Source organism: Cenococcum geophilum (assembly GCF_001692895.1).
Source record: "Cenococcum geophilum 1.58 unplaced genomic scaffold K441scaffold_48, whole genome shotgun sequence".
In the NCBI taxonomy this organism is placed as follows: Eukaryota; Fungi; Ascomycota; class Dothideomycetes; order Gloniales; family Gloniaceae; genus Cenococcum; species Cenococcum geophilum.
The window spans coordinates 268,940-289,272 of NW_027137606.1; the positions used below are offsets into that span (position 1 = coordinate 268,940).

Below are 20,333 nucleotides of genomic sequence, written 5' to 3' on the forward strand. Positions count from 1 at the left end.
CTTTAGATATTCTAGATAGTATATTAAGACTAGCTTCTTAAGATATTAATCTAAACAGAGCTAAAGCTTTCCCTTTTATCGATTTTACATAACACGAGTATTTAGGAATGATATAAACTAAGGTATTTAGCGGATCTTAAATTAATCTTATAGCTGCTTTAGGATGTCCTCTATTTACTAATAACAGCTTAGGTGTCCTATAATTAGGATATTGTTAACGTAAAAGAATATAAAGATAGGTTTGGTAGGGTGTATATAGAGATACGGCTTATTTAGTATAGCTTTTAAACCCATACTTTATAGAGCAGCAGATATTTCTAAAAACTACAATTTTGGAGATTTCTATAGTCCGTATATTACCTTTCTTAGACGGAGAGAGAATCTAGGCGGTAGGTCTATACCCTTAGGGGGAATAAGGTAGACCTTATTGTTAACCAAGGCATTAATAAAGGCGTTAATGGCGTTAATTTGTATAACATCTAGGTTAAAGCCAGCGATAAGAGCGTAAAGTAGACGGAAGGTTTAATAGGCTGCCGTTATAGCTTTAACCTCCTCTTATAAGACTGCCTAAAGGTCTCTACGGATAACTAGACGAGCCTTAAATCTTATAATAAAGCCATTTAAATCTTCCTTGTACGTAAAGACCTATATAGTAGGAAGTTAATAGACCTTCTTAATTAGTCGTACCTCGTCCTAGGTCTACTTTTTAGTTAAGGCCTTTATCTTGGTATAAGCAGCTGCTTTAAACTCTATAGCGTACTTATAATTTAGTATCTCTTTTTATAACCCTAGTGGTGGTAGAAAGTCGTCTTAATGTCCGTATATCTTTATAGCAGTAGTATAGAAAGCGTAAGCCAATGGTGTTATATCTAGATTAATAATATTACTGTTATTAATTTAAACCGTAAAGGCTCGTTATTATAGATCCTAATTTAGTATATCTTTCTTCTTTACCGTAAACCGCTTTTTACGGCTAGAACGTCTCTTACCCCCTAATAATAAGCCTGCTATTGTCTAAGATTTAGAATAAGGTATAGAATCTACAAATAGTGGTTTAGTAACTTTAGAAGATAACTAAGTAGTAGATAGTGTCTATGGCGTAAATACTACAGTAGATAGTAATTGCTAAGGCGCTAAAGACGCTAATGGTATCCCTTGTATCGATAAACGCGTCCTTAGAGTTGTGCTCCGTGCGCACCAATCAGGAAGCTGCATACGTAGGCGGTCAATCGTTCTGCCAGAAAACTAAGGCCTCGTAGATGAGGCTATAAATATATTAAATTCGGTATATATATTATATACAAAGCTTCATTCTTTAGTGTTAAGTCGATCTACGTGCTCCTGCCAATACGGCCCCGTCTTACAGAGGGGTATGCGACACAATCTACACCCAAATTTGGTTCGTAGAAACCTTTAAGGCCTCTTCCAGGCTTTACTGCTTCGAGGCTTCCTTATAGTATTTAGTGATAGCTTATAAAGAGGCTTTCGGCGACTAATTCTTTAAACTTAAGTCTTCCTTCCTGCTTGTAGGCAAGCTGCACAAGTAACTGCCGTCTTATTAATCCTCTTAGGCTTATACCCGTGCTCTACTACCAGGCACTATATTATCTTGTCCATAGAAACGCTTAATTTATACTGCTAAGGAAGTCGGGTGGAGTGCTTAAATAAGGCATTAACGAGATCTTTGCGAAAGGCCTTATGGCCAGCGTAATTAAGCCAGCCGCGAGTTGCGTAGGACGATAGCTTATAGGCGTTAGTGACTGTGGTATTAAAAAGGAAGTAAAAGAGAGCCTTCTAAGTACGGCGATAAATCTTAAGGGAGGTGTAATAGGATCTCATTTGGTTAGCGGTATCGACGCCTTTTATAAAGCGATTGTATATATTAATAAACTCTAATATAGGTAACCACTTTCTAGTAGTGTTACTAAATACTTTACGAGTCTGCCGAGAGCTTAAGGAGGTAGTAGTAGGCCATTATCGCTCGCGTTTGATAGAGTTTAAGCCTGCAATAGATGACGTCATTAGCCGTAGAGCTTTAGTGTTAAACTAAATCATAAACCGTTGCTAATAGTACTTATAAATAGGACCATATTAGCATCCTTCTAAGTAAACTCCATTACTGTTCCGTCCTCTAAAAGCCTCCCGTATAGTATACCCCATTTAATTTAGCTTTAGTGGAGGAGTTTAAGGTCTACAAGCGTTCGATCAATCTACTTATTTAGTAATATAGTTTGGCTATTTTCCTGCCCTTCCCTCTATCCCTTTTTGCCATTAAGTTCCTTACGTCTTATCCTTATTATTTAGACTATTCCTATACCCCTAATTCTAAGCTGCCGGAGTTAATAAAGGAGTTTAATAGATATAAAGAGGTTATCTAGCCAGATAGTATGCTTGTTTAGCTAGTAGAGACGGTAGCCGGTAGTAGGATCTTCCTAGGTTAGAAAATCTAGTACTATTACCTGCATCTTTAAAAAGCCTTCCTTTAATACCCAGTAATTATCCAAATCTACTAGGCCTTTACTATTACCTTTTATATAAAACATCTAATTAAGAATATAGCCCTAATTAGCCAGTAGCTAGATCTTAAAGCCTTTGGGCGTAGGCTTAGTTGGTATATTAATAATTTCAGGTACACGGCCAGTAAAGCGCTAAATAGTTTTATTAACGGTAAGGTGTATTCCGGGCTTATATAACTTTATTAAAGTAAAATAAAGCTCCTTACTAAGCTCCTTAATTCTTTTAAAAGTACTCTAGAAGCCTTCGTCCTCCTCACGTCTTAGCTTAGTACAGTAGAAATAGTAATTAATTTGCTACCATTAATTTGCTCCAATATAATTCCGAATAATATGCATTATACTATATAAGAAGTCCTTATACCAATAGTCTTTAATGGTGCTTTCTATATGTAACCCTATATAAATAAGTACTGCCAAATATGTATATAGCTCCTGCCTAGATATAGGCGTCCACCTACATAGGAAGTCCTTATCCTCTAGAGGTGGGTATAGCTCTGCATTCTTATTTATATACTCTACAAGTTAATTAACTAATTCATTAGTCTAAAACAGCCTAAAGATCTACCAAGGATCCTTATTATTAATATATTCTGGAAGATTTGGCTTACTATATTCGCAATTATTGTGTATAGGGAGAGGCTTAAAGGAAGGTAGTGGTTCGGGAGCTGGCGGTGGCTTTTTCGCAACCCGACTTCTAGAGGTAGGATATTAAGTAGGCTGTATAAGATCTATATCATTAGAAATATAGTTACGAACCATTATGGTGGTGTAATTAATTAATGAAGTTATCTATTCTCTACGCGACGCGACAAAGTTGATGTTCTTTAATCGCGTGCACGGGCCACAGCTCTAAGTACACTATCGATGTAAGGGATAGACGGTTCTAGAATTAGTTCTAGGGTAGGTAGCTAATAGAGTTCTTCTATTAAGATCTAAATGCTTTTTAACGTAGAAGTAACGTTAATATTTGCTAAATGCGGTAGTCTTACATCTAGTTCTTTATTAAAGTTTTCTATCTAGTCCTTATTACTATCTTAAAGATTATCTAATAGGTCCTAGACTTGTTAAAAACGATCTTTTTAAGCCTGTAAGATAATAAGGTGTTTTAGTATTATAGGAGATTAATATCTCTTTAACTTATTAATTCGTATATCACGAGATCGGATAATGCGGTTGGTAGTTAGTATCTATATCCTATAGATATTTAACGCTTCTATACTAACGAGATAACCTACCTAGGCTTATAGCTTAAACTTTACCTTCCTAGAAATGCCGTGTTTAATAAGTATATAGGTTAAAGATCTAGCTATATAAAGTCCTGCTAGCTATAGCTTCCGTTTATAGAGTATCTTAAATAGGGTCTTTTAGTCGATGGACTTAATGGGAGTTTAATTAAGTAGGAATACTGCTAGAAGTATAAACTTGGGCCATAGATCTACGGGTAACTTTACTTTAATAATAGCAGTCCTTACTTATTCGGAAATAGCTCTCCCTAATCTCTTTATAGATCTATTTTAAGCTAGGGTATATAGCGTTAATTGCTTAATAATAGCTCCGTTAAGTTAAATAAGGTTCTTTACCCTAGCCCCTATACCTTACTCCTTATCTATATACTAAATGCGGATACCTTAAGCATTAAATTTCTTCGTAAATGCTATTATTAATTAGAAGAGTGGGAGCAGTGTCTCTTACTCGTAGTTCTTAATAGGAAAAGTATAATGGTACTTTATATAGTTATACCAAAAGTAAGCTATATACGTATCTCTATTAAACCCGTCTTCCTTTATAATAATATTAAAGTAAACACGTTTAAAAGGGTAGGTTCCCTTTACGGATATTCTATAAGATGTCTGCTATGTGATCTTTCTAAGAATATATGGTTTACAAAGTGGTACACTATACGGAGTTCTTCCTCTATCTATCTTAACTACTTTAACCCCATCTGCCGCAGTCGGCAGATAATCTACTAACTCTATATTATAGTATAGTAAGCGTTAATACTATATTTTGTTATATACTAAGGTCTTAAAGAATTTAGTATATATAGTATAGGCAGTAGGAGTAGGTGGTATGCAGGCGATAGTATTAATAAGGTAGAGACCTCCGTATTTTATAAGGTTACTAAATAGGCTTCCGTTATCTTTATAGCGTAGATAGTTTATAATTACTCCAACCCTATAGAGCTTTGCTGCGGATATTAGATTAGTATAAAAATAGGGAGCGTATACTACGTTCCTTAATATTAGATACTAAGTTAGGCGTTATTTTCCCACCTTAATTGCCAAGTTAATATTACCGTATTTATAGATTTCTGCCCCAAAATCTCTAGCTATTACTATAGACATGCTTAGCTTAAAGTCACAGAAGTATCTAATATTATTGCCAATATGGGTGTCTGCCATAGTATTGTACCCCTAGGTATTAATTAAAGACAGATCTAAATAATCCTGCAATAATATTAATAATAAAAAGGATGTTGTTATAACAGCTACTATAGCTTAGGGCCTGTTTAGATCTTTAATCTTTTTAGCAGTAGATAAAGCTAATATAGACGTTCTTAACTTAGGGCCTTCCCTCTTAATCTGCTTAACCCTTTTATTATAATACTACTTATTTATTAGGACCTTAAGCCATTCCTAACACCTCCTTAGATACTTATTATTTGGTATAAAGTTTAGACCTTAAAGAGACTAAAACAGTTACTTATAATTCTTTAACTTATAGGGTAAACTATAAGCAAAGTACTTTGCCTTAGGTAATTAAGAAGGTACTAGGGTAGTAGACGTTGTAGGATCTACAGATGGCTGCCCTAAGAATATAGCATAGGCGTTACGTCCTATATTCGGATGCTTATAGAGGAGGTTAAATTCCTTAATTATTATCGCTATTTTAAGCTTCTCTAACCTCTTTGCTACCTTTTAAATAAAGGTATAATATAGAGCTGGATAGATCTCCTTATAGTCCTGGATAAAGGCTTGTATAACGCTGCCTTCTATTGCCTCTATTAACCCTTCCTCTAGCTCTTCGCCGTTTTATATAATGGTAATATAAAGCTAAAGCTAAGATTCCAGAGTCTAACGTTTAGGCCCTTGTTTCCGTTTCTTAAGATCGTCTAATACTATTTGCTATAATATAGCTTAAGATAGCTTTACTACCTTTTTTAGCTGCCTTAAAATCGAATATGGTGTGGTAAGGTTTTTAAGATATCCTAAGAAGTTGGTGCCTATGGTGGTATATAATAGTGCTATAAAGGTATAAAGCTTTTCTTCCCGCTTTATATAGTCTTGTTATTAGAGCTTATAGAGCTTAAAGAGCATTCTCTGTGTCTCTAAAGACTACTGAGTTTATTATTCTTGTTAACTTAATAACCCAGGTGTAGCTGTTCCAGTAGACGCTAAAGTTGCTACTGGAGCTATAGGGGCTGCTGCTAGTGCTGTAGGAGCTGCTAGAGCTGTTACGGGTGCTGCAGGAGCTACTACTGGTGCTACTGCTGGTGCTGTAGGAGCTGCTGCTATTGAGGGTATGTCTAGCTTATTGTTTTCTTTAATTTTGTTCTCCGTCTTATCTGGGTTAATATAGTCCCAGATCTTTGTAAAACTTACTTCTTAGCGGATAAATTAAAACCATAAAGGCCAGTCCTTTTAGGTCAGCAAAAGAGGATTGGTAGAGTCCGTTATTGTGGGTGCCATAGTGGCTTTTGTTGTTTTCTTGAGGTTGCGTAAAGAGACGCGCTTACGCGTAAAGCACGCAATATTTCGTGACAAACTATACTTAAAGAGGCTTAGTGGTATTCGTCTGGCCACTAAGATCTCCCTAGTGCTCAGAAGGTTACCAGGCTCATAACTTTTAGCTAGGTAGGTATCACGATAGATGACATAGGCCAGCTGATAGGTAGAGACATAGAAATGAATGAGTGATCTGTTTTATTTAAGGTGGCTCTAAGAGCCCTAATATACATAAGAGAATTGACCCCCTACAGGGGTCCCTAGAGAGTGATGATACACGTTGAAACTGACGTCGAACAGCACCCGTCCCACCTCTGTAGTAGGGCTACCTCCGTGGCCAACAAATTCTTCAAGAACTTTGGAGTATATGAGATTTAGTATAGACCTAAGCATAAAGCCAGACTTGGTAAGGGTCCTGAAACAGCTGTACGGCAGCAAATTCACGCATCGTGCCTCACCTCTACAGTGAATGAAAGTATACAATAATCATGTCACCCTTACCAGCAGAATGGCAGGAGGTAAATCTTATTACTTTCTCATAACCCACCATATTTGAAAATTAGAAACTTGCATACTGACATGAAATGATTCATGTATAGTTTGCAGAAACTAAACCTATCAAGATACCAAATATTAGAGACATCGCCCAGCTCCGTGAAGAAGTGCGAAAACAAGGAGAAGGATATCAAGCAACCCTCAAGGAACCAGCCTTCGAAAAATTAGTCGGGAATGTCGCCACGAAAGATACCATGATATCCTTTCCCTCTGATCCCTCCATCCAATACCAATCCGTATCTACACACCCACTAACCTCCATTCTAACTCAATACTGCCTGTGATTCTCTATTTCCACGGCGGCTACTGGGTTTCCGGCGACCTCAACTCCGAAGATCTAGGCTGCCGCGCCATAATCGCACACGGCAACGCCGTCCTGCTGACCTCTTTTTCGTACCGGTTCGCCCCCGAAAACGCGCTGAAATGGACCGCAGCACACACGGCTGACTTTGGCGGCGACGTCCCGAAAGGCTTCACTGCCGGTGGGGCGATGAGCGGTGCGCAGCTCGCCGCCATCTGCGCCATCCGCGTCCGCAACTATCTCCGCGGCGTTAGGCTCACCGGCCAGATCCTCATCGTGCCAACGGTCCTGTCGTGGCAGGGCCCTGAAGATATCCCAGCCGAGTGGGCTGCGCGGATAAATTCACTCGGTGGGAATGGGAGTGCTCCTGTGCTGGACGAGGCGTCCTGGCAACGCTTTCTGAACTTGCTGGCGGTGCCGGATAGCGAGAAACGTAGGGGTGAGAATTTTCTTGTTTGGGGCTCGCTGGAAGGACTGCCTCTAGCATATTTGGCCATAAATGGGCTGGATCCAATTAGGGATGAGGGTAGGTTATACGAGGAGCTGCTGCGAAAGGCGGACGTACAAACGAGGACGGATTTCTATGCTGGACTGCCGAATATGTTTGTCTAGTTTCCGCAAATTAAGCAGACAGTAGCGGCAGGGATTGAGCTGGCGGTGGGTATAAGGTGGTTGTTGGGTGCAAGGAAGTAATGGCTACTTTATGGTTTCAAACTGGCGATGGTATAAAAGCTTTGGCTTAACCTGTTTTACGAAACGGTGGGTAACATGTCATTAATGCGGAAAATATCAAGGGCCAATTCTGAATAAGCGGAGCAGAAGTAATAAGTTAAATGATATCGAAGCTATTGACCTCGAAGCCTGAACATAAAAGCTCATCGATACTATTATAACATCCACTGTAACAGCCACACGAACGACGAAGACAAAATGGGAATAAACTTTGAAAAGGTAAGAATTAAAGCCGAGAAACGTAATCCTGAAGTACACTAATAGCTATCGAGCCTCCTCTACACCCTACCTTTCCTTTGCCTTTTCCCTTTGAGTCAGGGCTAGGACTTCAGGCAGAAACCCCCCCCCCCCCCCGTCACCTCTATTCTCTTTTCAACTTTCCTCCGCAAGGCTTAGTTGCAACGCAAATTCTAAGTCGGTCATCTCCTTCTGCGTGCTAGAGCCTGCTCCTGCATCTAACTTTGGACTTGTCCTCGAGCGCGAAGTGGGCGATTTGCGGGTCTTCGTATACCTAATCGGAACGTCAAAGGTGTTATTACTCGGTTCAGGGCTTCCGGAGCCATACGTGCTAGAACCGAAACCATCCTGCAAGCTCAGACGGATAGCCTCAGCAATATCGGCATCAAGCTCATCATTATTCTTCAACTGTGGCGAAGATGTAGCTTGGTCTAGGACACTTCCTTCAGGAGTAACGGTGTTGATGCTAAAGGTGCCGCTTGTCGATGTACTGGACGATTTGTTATTTCGGCTCTGCCGCCTCTTTTCGTCGTTTTCCAAGGCTTCCTGAGATAGCATTGCAGCATAGGCCAGAGCTTCTTCCTCACTACCGAGCAAATCAATACCAAAACGTCCAGCGAGCCGATCAGTATGACGACGTCGTTGTTCCTTTTCCTTCTCAAGCTCGAACTTTTCATTGGCGATGTAGTCCTTGAGATTTGGTCTCCCGTAACCAGAAAAGCGTTCGCCACCGTTATTGCTTCCGCGCTCAGAACGTCGAAGCTTGCGTTTGCGACTCTTGTACTGATCTGCTGCAGATGAGTTGTAGCTCCAGTAGCGGAGTTGAGTACCAAGTGAGACCATTCCTCGAAGGACAGTGGAATCCGGGTCGAGAGAGATAGCACCGGCAGCAAAAAGGTTGATGCCAACCCCTTGGGGAGAAGCCTGAGCTTGAACAAGACGGCGACGTGCACGAGACGAAAACCGTGAATTCAAGGTTCGGATTGGTTGTATGCTCGAGGCTAATGGATCCCAAGCCTGTACAAGACCGTCATTGCCACCATGAACAAGATAGAGAGCTGTAAGAGCCAAGCAAGAGATTTCCGGCGACTCAGTATAGATGATACGAACTGGGTCAATGGTATTGACGAATTCTAAGTGGCGGGACACTGGAGCACGAACGTCCCATACTAGGATGCTTCCCGTCTTTGTTCCGGCAGCAAGAAAGCGAGCTCGCTGCCCAGGGATGTCCGATGGAGATGCAGGCTGGCTTGTGGTAGATTGTGGGGAAGCGTAAGGGGAAGAAGCGTTTGATGCGGTCGAGAAACCAAGTGCTGGATCTTCGGATAGAGTAAGGGTAGCAAATATGGATGAGTCAAGAGCGGTTGCGGTGATTTCGGTTGACTTGAGCCCACCAAATGAAAAATGTGAGGAGCGCCATTCTTCGACAAAACTTGCCCTCTCGGGTGATGTATCAGACGAGAGTTGGGATGAACGGCGAGTACGTTCGCTTGAACGTCCATTGAAGGGGAGGTCAGGCGTCACAGATCCACCAAATAATGATGCTCGTTCCTGGGGTTCCGAGGGCCTCGAACTGGGACCAGATCTATCCTTCTCTTGAATCTTGCACCGGGTAAATCTCTTCACAGAGGCGATATCGCCTTCTTCAATTCCGCATTCGAAGACGACCATGGCCTCTCCCGCGTAATTACCGTCATCACCTGCGAAATCTACCTCAAACTCTCTTCTCATATCCCACCCCAAGCACGATTTTCGGAAATCCTTGGGCTGCTTCCGGAGAAATTGTTCTATTTCCTTTGTTTCTGATTGAATTTGGTCTCTGCTCAAACACATGCCATCCCAAGAAGACCGTGGAGAATAACTTCCATCTACGTCTAAGTCATTGTAAGGATTTACACGTGCTGCACGTCTGCTTGGCTCTACCAGATTCCAATAAACGCTTCGACCTGTTAACCATGCAACACATTCGGTAGCGTCTTCTGTCCCGATGGCATCCTTGGGTACTGCAGCACGATTCGGAAATTTAGTGAGGTAGTATATTTCACCAAGCGCGTTTAAAGCCACTGCCCATATACGGTTTTGAGCACGACGCTTAAACGAATATGATTCATCAACTCTGATTGCAATGATTGGCACACCAGGGCACAAAACCCAACGGGCAGTGAGCTCTCCCCTTTGAAGGCGATGGCTACGCATACCATCAGAACCAAGGCTGCAAGCTGTGATGATACCAGTAGAAGATCCAGTCAAGATACCGATGAGACCTTCAGTGAGGGAAGGTATGGTCGATGTTTTAGCTAACCATACAGAGCAGACAGCACCGTTGATAGAGGGGCGTTTGGGAATTCCGAGTTCTGGTATTGAGATATCCGAAGGCATGGCTATGAAACGTCCACGCATTTCTTCAACAGGCCGATAATAGAGTGAGCCAGCTGGAGAGCCTTCGCCATAGACCATGCCATGCGGTTGACTAACATCCATAACATTGGGGCAGCCAACTACTTCACCAGGACCCAAACCCCATTGGGCATCCCCAGGGAAGCGCTCTGAAAATTGTAGGAAGAATTGGGGATCCGATAAACCCCAACTGTCCACTTTACCTGTATTTGGGTCACTACTGGATGCGTGACCAATGTCATCTGCACCGTGAATGAAGCGAGGCAGGCGCTTATTCAAGCTGGTACCGAAGGTAGCATGAAGATGGTTGACCGTTGCGAACGTCTGCGCATTGTACGTGATGGTTGGATTGACTGTCTGAGTGTAGCCGGATCGTATCGCGGAAGGCGACATAGGAGTTTGGACCGGCTTTCCCCTAGCTAATGACCGCAACAATCGAGTTCGTAGGATGTATTCACTTCTCCATGACGCGAGGGCTGTCAGTCTTGTGAATGAACGCCTCTCAGACCGTAAAGTTTCTCCTTCATCTTCCAGAGCCAGATCGGCCGACAATTCCAGAAGAGACCCAGGGCCAGGAAAATACCGTGCAAATGCAACCCTCCAAGCATGTGGGGTTGTCACTAAGCTATTGAATTGACGAGAAACAAGAGACACTGCAGAAAGGTCGTTTGGTGACAAGTGTGACAAGGCATGGGTCAAGATTTCTGTTGCGACAGTATTTAGCAGCATAACCAACCCAGATATTCCCATTTGGTAGGGCTCAGAAGAGTGAACATTTTGGAAATGCCAACGTACCGTTCGGAAGACTTGCGATGGGCGAACTACTGTCATCCGATTTCCTACTTTTCTTGATAATTTCAAACACAGGACCATCCAATCTCTTTCTCCCTGGTTGCGTCAAAGCATTCTCATATTCTGTAATTCGATTACGTGGCGATGGTGAGGTTTGGCTCAGTCGCGTGGTTTCGTTCGGGTCAATCGCGACGCGTCCGGCAAGAGGTGAGGATATATTATTTTCCTCGTCCAGTGTTTGCTGTGGCACTCTCCGCTCCTCATCATGAGAGAGCGGCGAGGCCGGCTGATCATTAAAGCGGCGTCCATGCTGGGAGGAAGTTGAAAAGTTCGGGGAAAGGGTTTCTTTGGGGGAAGTATTTTGAGTTACTTGAGGAAGCTCTGATTGCATAAAAATCTAGGGAAGACTAAAGTGATATTATGGAGGACTGAGCCAGGGTATCTGGTCAGTCGTATATGGTGAGCGGTTTCGCTACTGATGTTGTTGCTTGATGTTGTTTGATGACTGAAGAGGTGACGTTCTCTGCGTTAAGAAACTGATCGTGCTTAGTAACGCTCCCCCTTGATTATGCCTTGTTAGTCAGAGCGGCGTAAATGGAGAATGGCGTGAAGTTTTCTATATAATGGACATATTTATGAAATTTCATAGCATTCTATATTTTAGTAATACTGAAGATGCTGTCAACTAGAGCAGCCCATTATTAGCAAAAAGATCTGCTTTTTTTTGGAGTATTACTGGCATCTCCTCTGTTTGGCAGCTTTCATGACGCTCATTGAATTCGCTTGTATTCTGAGCAGGGCCTTCTCTAGCATAGTCGGCCTGCTAGGAAGCTTCACGTGGAATCACTGCTGGAGATGCAGATTTCAGTTCCGTTAGCTCCTCATCAGGTCAGGGGGCGCCATCGATATTAGTTGAACGAGATGTTCCGGTACAGAGATTTTGACTACTGGTGCTGTTTGTACTGTACAGTAAAGCCATTCCATGCAACAAGCTAGCCGTGAATAACAGCGCCATGCCCAACCATTAATACGCCAAATCGATAATGCAATCCTTCATAAACCTCCTATGGAACATACAGTCGTGAATAAGCAACAACATTAGTTCTACAACAAACGCATGAGGTGTAGTTCCTCGATGCAAGGCCGATGCGGCAATCGTCGCAAAGACTTAGACATCCACAAGGCCAAACGAGAATCGTGCGAGGACTAAGCTGACAGACCACGCATTGAGGGCCTTCAGATCCCATACCTTCCGCTCCGGCATCCCACGTTGCATTACTTCTGCTCGCAGAGGCATCAGTAGTGTCGCTACGACGCTCAAGAATGAATTGCTCTAACAATTGTTCCTCTTCTTCTGGTGTTGATTGCGCGTTGACGCGTATGCCGTTTGGTCGATATCTGGAAGAGGTTAAGAGGCGGTTCTGATCTCTTTCGATGGCCTTGCGATATTTTGAGCGGGTTAAAACACCTTTGCTTTGAAGGTGACGTGCAAGCAGCCGAGCTTCTTCTTGCTGCTCGCGAGTTTGTGGATCAAGGAGACGAGAGAGATGGGAGATAAGTTCGTCTGAGGGTGTTGTATCTCGGCTGTAAGAGTGAGACTCTTGTGTTGGTGTTCGTTGGCCGTCACCGTTGTCGTTATCGCCTATATTAGACCAGTCGTGTTCTTCGGTAGTTGCCATAGACACAACGCTCGTGGCATCGTCGTCTTGATTTAGAGCCTCGTAATCACCACTCGTATCGAGTTCACCCCACCATCCTCCAGTTTTCCACCATGCGTATAAATTGAAGTCTAGGACTTCCTCAGCTTCTTCTTGATCCTGTTCGTAGAAGCCTGCGTCCTCCAGCCTTTGCCTTGCATCTGCTTCAACGTCCACATTAGTGTCAGATGGAAGGCCCGACTGGCCGTCATCATATATCATCCAGAAATCCAGCGTTTTAGGGTCGTGGGTGTCTCCACCGCCGGGGTTTCGTGCCTTTCGCTTTTGGCTCGTTTCAGTGCCAGCAAGCCTCAACAACCAAGCAGGTCTATATGTGATTCGAAGCCTTTGTAGGATTGCTATGGTGGCCTTGGAATATAAGGCTATTACGAGCCAGAAAATGCCTTTCAGAAACTGGTATGTCGATGCCCATCTTCCGCGCCGTTGTTGAAGGCCAACGCCATTATCTCTTCCTACTGCTCCTGATGCGTCTAAAGCAGAATTTGCGCCACGCGTTTTTCTCTCGCGGGTATATCCAGATTCTTGATAGATGGCTGGTCGGCCATCATCTACTTGATCGATTAGCCCAACGCCTTCAGCAATAATATCACCGCGGAGTTCCGCCGGAACAAGATTAAGGGTCTGCTGCAGCAACCCTCTACGAGCGATCACTTCCTGAAGCCTCTTTTCTTCCAACCATGTTAAGGGACTGACAGTCACCCTTGTTCCTTCATTCAAGTACACTGCCTCACTCGCTGCTGTGAGCACAGTAAAGCCGCATTTGAGAATGAAAGTATAGAAGTCCTCCTGCCAATTAATCCTAATTGGTGTTATAGTCGACAGGTGGATATTGGCTTGAAGATTTCTGTAGGCAAATTTCAGCCTGTCAGTTAAAGATGACAGGGCGTGACTCCCGGGCGGTGGTGATAATATTGTTAAAACAAAGGCAAGGGCATAAATAGCACCGCAAGCCATAATACCAACTAAAATGAGCAGATGCGGTATGAAACCAACGATACACACGGTAGGAAACCTCAGGATACCGATCTGGGCACCGGAACTTTCGGCAATGTTCGCAGCTCTGATAAAACTCCAGACAAAGGCTGACATATAAGTAAGGCCCCAGATACCGGTTGAAATCAGACGGAGCCTTGCTCTCAGGCCAATTATTGCCAGAATGTTGCTGCTGAGGTGACTCAAGCTTGATATCAAGGAAATTACAAGGACCTCAGGCGGCACGTTTGCAATTTGTATGATTGCAGAGTGGCTCAAGGTTAGGGATGTTCCATCAACAGCGTTTAATGTCGTAGATTTCAGAAGAGTAGATGAATTAAGGCCAAGAGGTTTGGTCACGACTGCTTCTGCCTCAGCAAATGCCAAGGAATGTTCGAATATGGTCATGCCCGTCTCAGGCATAGGTTGGCGGCTCTCGAGGGCACAAGCCAAGGTCTCAATGAACTGGCTGAAGCTCAATGAGATGAACAGGGGCCATAGAATAGCCAGCGAACCAGCAGGTCTTAGCACGTCATTATCCGGAGGCATCATATTGGCTGCCACACAAGAAGCCTGCCCATCCTCCCAGAACAAAAGAGTCGAACTAATTCGCCAAAGTAGCCCGCCTTCTCCGGCGAAGTCTGTATCCAATTCTTTCCCCAGTACCCCATATTGTAGCTGCGACCAGTCCGGCGAAGTTTGGCATCGAATAGCTTGTAACAACCACTGTATACGATATAAAAATATGATTGCTGGGAGAATGTAGAGAAACAGTCTTAGGTGCCATCGGTTGAGCGAAAGAGGGATGCGTGAAGAGGCGTAGAATTGCGTCCTGTTGAGAAGAATGGCCTACGAAGCAACCATGAACGTTAGCCAGCTACTCTTGGTAATGCGATAACTAATATGAATGCCGAGCGTCTCCCCCAATACTACTATAGTGCCCAGGTACAGGTGTAAAAACTGGGAAAGCACCCACAGTGGTAAAGGTTGCGATCGCCCACTTCGAGGTCATATAACTAAAAAACCCTCCAATATTCTTTAAGGTCTGAAATGGGGACATGTTCCTGACAGAGTCTTGATTGCTAAATGCTGCGGTCGCCCCAGCTGGAAGTGAGTCCTGGGCAAATGTTCCGGAGCTGGTTATGATGGTAGTATTCGCGATATTAGAAGATGTAGGTTCGGCGATGATACTGCCGCCACTTGTCAATTTCCCGAGAAGATTATCAAAGTATTCAGGAAGAGAGAGAGCGAAGGATCCTGCTCTCTGAGCTAGATTGGTTGCGGCTTTGATGTGCTCCATGGCAGCAGAAGAGATATCCTAAACAGGGGCGATAGAATCTGGAGAATGAGACCAGCCGGCCAATCATGAGAACTTCAGCGTAGACATGATTTAGCCCTTTATGGACAGTGTATGTCAACCACGATATGGCGGTCCTTAGACTGTTTGAGATGGAAGTTTGTCATTTAGCTGCGGCAACTTCGGCGGCCTCGGCTACAAGCCCGGAGCCATGGTCACGAGTATTTGAAGAACTTCATTGGGCATGCAGAAGAATTTGTGCAATTCTCTTTAGCAATTAAAGGTTTCGTTGGGCCGCACTGAAATTATAGTTCTCGGCTATGTTAGATCGCCTGAAGCTATTTGCGAAGGCGTAATTGGTTTAAATGGCTCGCGCTTTTCCAGAACTTGCTTGCTTTAACCTCTTTACTGGTATCTGCCCGAAAAACCGGTTATGCAATGTTCTCTCCACGGACATTCGTTTAATATTCACCAGCTACTGCGACGATATTTCTCTATTAAAGCATATCAGCATCTTAACAATCCTATAGATACTTCTGTTTATACGGGACATCCTATTTGCATTTACGTACATTAAGTCTTTTATCTTGGACACATATGTTCTTGCTTCTAATGTAGACCATTGCAAAACATCTAGCCTTTCTAACGCCTTCCTCTACCCGTATCATTTCTAGTGACGTTCATGAGGGAGACTTGTAGTAGTTGTGAGGGAATGATAGTCATCCAATCCTCCACAATGCCTTCCTGGACTAATTCAGCCACTTACATACTATTACCATGTCACCGACGTCAACCGTGCAGGAGCAGTCACACGTTCTCGTGTCGTTTGCGTATGATCGCCTTGGCGCGCCCTTCGCGAATTGATATATTGCCCCTCACAACCCCCTCTCCAAAGGTTGGTACTGATCTAGTGAGCGCTTTTTGAAGGCCCTGGGAGACTTACTCATAGTAAATATCGCATGGTAACGGCCAAAGGAAATACTTATCAAACTCCTTCTCTAATAACAACCTTGAAAACTCGTATTTCAACTACAAATGGCTCCTTCATCTCGACCAGGGAGTATCACGGGCGGATGTCTTTGTGGAGCTGTCAGATTTACTATCATCTTCCCTAAGGACGCAGAGTGGCCTCCCAGCCTTGTAGGACCATTCAAAGTTATGAACTTCACAACTCTCCTAACATATTCTAGAATGGTACGTGTCAGTGCACAATGTGCCGCAAGCACACAGGAAGCATATTGCCTCAGAACTGTGCGTTCCCGACCGCCAATATATCTCCCCCTCTCAAAGAGAACCCTGCCTACAAGATATACAAATCCTCGTCGTTCGCGTATCGTGGCTTTTGCGGCACGTGCGGAAGCTCTTTGACTTTCAACTACGACAAAGAGCAGGAGCAAACAGAAATCAATCTCGGGGTCATTGACGAAGACATTTTATGCGGAAAACGCGACGAAACGTCGGCCTGGGATGACGAGCATGGCCACCATGTTCCCAGGGTTGGAGGACTGGGGAGAGAGATTTGTTCAGCAGTACAGCATATTTATATGGAGAATGCAATTCTAGGGGTGACTGATGACTTGCCAGGTAACAAGTGGCTAACAGATAGAACTGAGGGGAAAAGTTTTACGAGGAAACCATTTGATTTCAAGAAGGGGGCTTGAAAGGCTCATGCAGGTTCGTAGGTGCCCAGGGAAAGTCCAGAACGAAAGGAGATGGCCGATTCGGCTCTCCATCAATGCCATTCAAATTGAAATTGAAAATCCATCTTATTGCCTTTACTATGCTCTTGTGAAGGATTCCAGGCCATTTGGTAAAGCTCACAGATAACTGTAATGAAGTCGGGGGGAGTTATTGCATCTCTAGGAAAGTTGGTTTTTGTTAAACGGACGATAAGGAATGAGAACTCTGTCTATTAGATGTGGCTCTAGAGCCTCTATATATACATAAAGAAGGGGTAGGAGACTACGTCGGTAACCGACTTGATGACCGAGTCGATAACCGAGTCAAGGTAGGTAACTAAGACAGTGGTAAGACGGTAATAAGTATGTCCGATTCAAGTCGACAGTTTTACAATAAGAAAAACTTGGAAGAGGAAAATTTAATAATTAGGCTAGAGCGTATCAACCTACACCGGACTGGCCTGACTCACTTACAAAAACCTTTCACTCCCACCGCTTCTTTTTCCTTCCTACAACTCTGCAATTCTCATAATGTGTCCTCCAGTAGAAGAAGCACCTACTAATGGCACAAACGACCATGCTAATGGCGTGAATGACTCCAATGACCACACAAACGGCAATTCGCACGAAGGCTTCACATCGATTCGCAGCAACCACAACCCACATCCGCACTACAGGTCTCCATACCAGCCTGTGGGCGACTTTCTATCCAATGTTTCTAGGTTTAAAATTATCGAATCAACATTGCGAGAAGGAGAACAATTTGCAAATTGGGCTTGAAGGTACAGCTCTCTTTATGTCAAAAATATCAACACAGCAAATTTGGAGCGCATGCAGAGGCCGGATTAGTCGCTGAGCCGGAGAAGAGGGGGCTTAATGCGGCTGTTGATGCTGAAGCAGAGGTTCCGATAGCCAAGAAGACTCGGACTGAATCTGTACCGTAGCGCGCTAAGTTACCGGTTGTTGTAGATTTCTTTTGTGTTCTATTTTCGGACTTGGGTTCTAGCATTTGCATAGTCCGGGATACGGAAAAGTTTACGTCACTTTTGATGCCTCACACGATCAACTGAGGACCTGGCTGTGAAAGTCACTGTTAAATAGAAAACTATGAGCGCCTCAAGGAGCTTTTAGTCTACCTTTATTCCAAGCCGTAATCTATATAGACATTCACGTTTGCAAGTTCTAGAATTTGTGGCGTAAATGCAAGGGGCCGCAAATTCGAAGTCCAGGGTTTATCCAAATCGGCGCGGGCCTCTGCATGTTACTCCGCATCTGACTGCCGAAACTCCGTATCCGTCGATAAAATCTCAACACTCTAGTCCTCACCGAAATCGTTTAACGGGTACGGATAGAATCGCAATCGAAATCGCAATCGCAATCATGAGTTCCACTATGACTACGACCCAAACCAGCATAATTACGGCCGAGAATATCTTGCGTCTTTTTCCCCAAGTCAACACAACCTTGATTGGCGCCGCGCGGGACACTACAAGCGGCGATAATGACTTGGAAGGCTATGATGAAGAACAGATCCGGTTGATGGATGAGGTTTGCATTGTGCTGGATGAAAATGACGTGCCAATTGGCAGTGCGAGCAAGAAGATCTGTAAGTACATTATTTAACGTGCGAGCACATGCCCACGGACAAATCTACATAACAAAAAGGCTCTTGTGCTAACAAGTGGTGTAGGCCATCTGATGGAGAACATCGATCAAGGGCTTCTCCACCGCGCCTTCTCGGTCTTCCTATTCGATTCCAAGAACCGACTGCTCCTTCAGCAGCGTGCGTCGGAGAAGATCACATTCCCTGGTTAGTTTGCACAGTAAAAAAGCATAATCGTCAAACAAGCAACTAATGTTCTGCTTCTCTATGCAGACATGTGGACCAATACCTGCTGTTCGCATCCTCTAGGTATCCCTGGAGAGACTGGCATAGGTTTGGATGCATCGGTACAAGGAGTTCGCCGTGCAGCACAGCGCAAGCTGGACCATGAATTGGGTATCCAGGCATCGCAGGTGCCTCTTGACAAGTTCGACTTTCTGACTCGGATACACTACAAATCTGCCAGTGATGGAAAGTGGGGAGAGCATGAGAGTAAGTCCAGCTCCCACCTCACTAATTGGTGGTCTCCGACAACAAAGACATTCCTTATGAGGACTCGATAAAAATCGGAGCTGATGTTGACTGTCTTAGTTGATTACATTCTATTCATCCGTGCCGATGTAGACCTCAATGTCAACCCCAACGAAGCCCAGGACACGCGATATGTTTCCCAATCGGACTTGAAAGCGATGTTCGAAGACAAGTCCCTTAAGTTCACACCATGGTTCAAACTCATATGCCAGAGCATGCTATTTGAGTGGTGGGACCATCTCGACTCAGGGATCGAGAAGTATACCGGTGAGAAGGAGATTAGGCGCATGTTGTAGGCATCGGGTTGACTACAACAATGATTTCATATTCCAGCGATAAATACATGCATGGCGGCAGCGGCGGGTCCCGGAACTACAGCGGCAGTCAGATCTATTACGGGCGAACAGCTTGCAGGGTTTCAAACTCCGCAAGGCTATGTTGATATCGATGGATTTCATTTCCGGAAAACGGATTGCATTTCGGAGTAACGTGTGTGGCCGATGCAGGATTGGTAGATTGGTAGACCCCATTCTCGACTTAGATACCAAAAAGAATAGTTTCATTCCCAGATAGTCGATGAGGGGTGATGGGATGGTCAATTAGATGGTCAAAATGCACATCGCATCTGCAAGGCGTTTTGCCAGTCCCACGCGCTGCTAGTCATGGCATTGCCTTTGGCCTTTTTTTATCAGTCAATCATGCATGAACCGCTGCTATCGATATCTTTCCTTGACCAACAGCGTGGGTGGTGATCAGCGATGCCGCCGCAGCACACAACCAGCTTTGTCACCACCAGCACTTCAGATGCGGCTTTGATGCGGCCCAAGGCTGAGCTTTCGCCCAGCAGCGCAACGGCGGAATGCTTTCCGGTTGCGGCACCGCGGGCATCGAGGATGTGAGGATTGTGGATTGTTCTCGAAGGTCTGAATTCTAGGCGTCGGAGAACAGGTGTTCAAACCTGGTCCTTGTCAGTCAGGCTGGCTGGTCCAATTCCTGGCTTCCTCGTTGCAGCAGGTCCTTGCGACACATCTTCACGGCGATTCGCACCCCACACTTTGCTCACCAGCAAGGCGTCCGGTATCACCAACAAACCAGCTTGCCCCAGCGACATATAGCTGTTGGTCGGCGCCAGGACGTCGCCGGCTATGCATGCAAGGTCTTCAAAGCCCGCCCACTCACACTCGGGCTGTCGATTGCTGCCGTGCCGCCGAACTGCCGCCGTGTCTCGGGCATGTACAGCAGTTGAGTAGCAGCACTGCGTCGCACTGAGAGAGTCGG

The 20,333-nt window shown here is 44.2% G+C and overlaps 5 protein-coding genes across 5 annotated transcripts; 4 read left to right on the top strand and 1 right to left on the bottom strand.

Annotated features, from left to right (window-relative positions):
• Positions 1-7,022: 7,022 nt before the first annotated feature.
• Positions 7,023-7,709, top strand: K441DRAFT_580189 (alpha/beta-hydrolase; the record flags this gene model as incomplete). The annotated part of the gene is made up of 1 exon (XM_067644368.1): positions 7,023-7,709. A coding segment is annotated over one exon (687 nt), but the record flags the coding sequence as incomplete, so codon positions are not given.
• Positions 7,710-8,201: 492 nt separating this feature from the next.
• K441DRAFT_579966 (uncharacterized protein) lies at positions 8,202-15,245 on the bottom strand (the record flags this gene model as incomplete). The annotated part of the gene is made up of 4 exons (XM_067644354.1): positions 8,202-11,167; positions 11,259-11,652; positions 12,329-14,794; positions 14,922-15,245. 4 exons carry the CDS (start codon positions 15,243-15,245, stop codon positions 8,202-8,204), a joined length of 6,150 nt encoding a protein of 2,049 aa, XP_067499752.1.
• An 876-nt stretch (positions 15,246-16,121) lies between these two features.
• Positions 16,122-16,903, top strand: K441DRAFT_618032 (uncharacterized protein; the record flags this gene model as incomplete). The annotated part of the gene is made up of 2 exons (XM_067645823.1): positions 16,122-16,382; positions 16,433-16,903. The coding sequence occupies exons 1-2, from the start codon at positions 16,278-16,280 to the stop codon at positions 16,901-16,903; spliced, it is 576 nt and encodes a 191-aa protein (XP_067499753.1). The 5' UTR covers positions 16,122-16,277.
• Positions 16,904-17,356: 453 nt separating this feature from the next.
• Positions 17,357-18,074, top strand: K441DRAFT_666283 (uncharacterized protein). Its single transcript, XM_067649640.1, has one exon. The coding sequence runs from the start codon at positions 17,453-17,455 to the stop codon at positions 17,699-17,701; it is 249 nt and encodes an 82-aa protein (XP_067499754.1). The 5' UTR covers positions 17,357-17,452; the 3' UTR covers positions 17,702-18,074.
• A 152-nt stretch (positions 18,075-18,226) lies between these two features.
• Positions 18,227-19,796, top strand: K441DRAFT_666285 (isopentenyl-diphosphate delta isomerase-like protein 1). Its single transcript, XM_067649641.1, has 4 exons — positions 18,227-18,527; positions 18,612-18,731; positions 18,798-19,016; positions 19,116-19,796. The coding sequence occupies exons 1-4, from the start codon at positions 18,314-18,316 to the stop codon at positions 19,349-19,351; spliced, it is 789 nt and encodes a 262-aa protein (XP_067499755.1). The 5' UTR covers positions 18,227-18,313; the 3' UTR covers positions 19,352-19,796.
• Positions 19,797-20,333: the final 537 nt, after the last annotated feature.

Coding starts and splice junctions, on each gene's coding strand:
- K441DRAFT_666285 (XM_067649641.1), top strand. CDS start 18,314: ATGACTACGACCCAAACCAGCATAATTACGGCCGAGAATATCTTGCGT. Junction 18,528..18,611: donor CAGTGCGAGCAAGAAGATCT/GTAAGTACATTA, acceptor CAAGTGGTGTAG/GCCATCTGATGGAGAACATC. Junction 18,732..18,797: donor GGAGAAGATCACATTCCCTG/GTTAGTTTGCAC, acceptor TTCTCTATGCAG/ACATGTGGACCAATACCTGC.
- K441DRAFT_666283 (XM_067649640.1), top strand. CDS start 17,453: ATGTGTCCTCCAGTAGAAGAAGCACCTACTAATGGCACAAACGACCAT.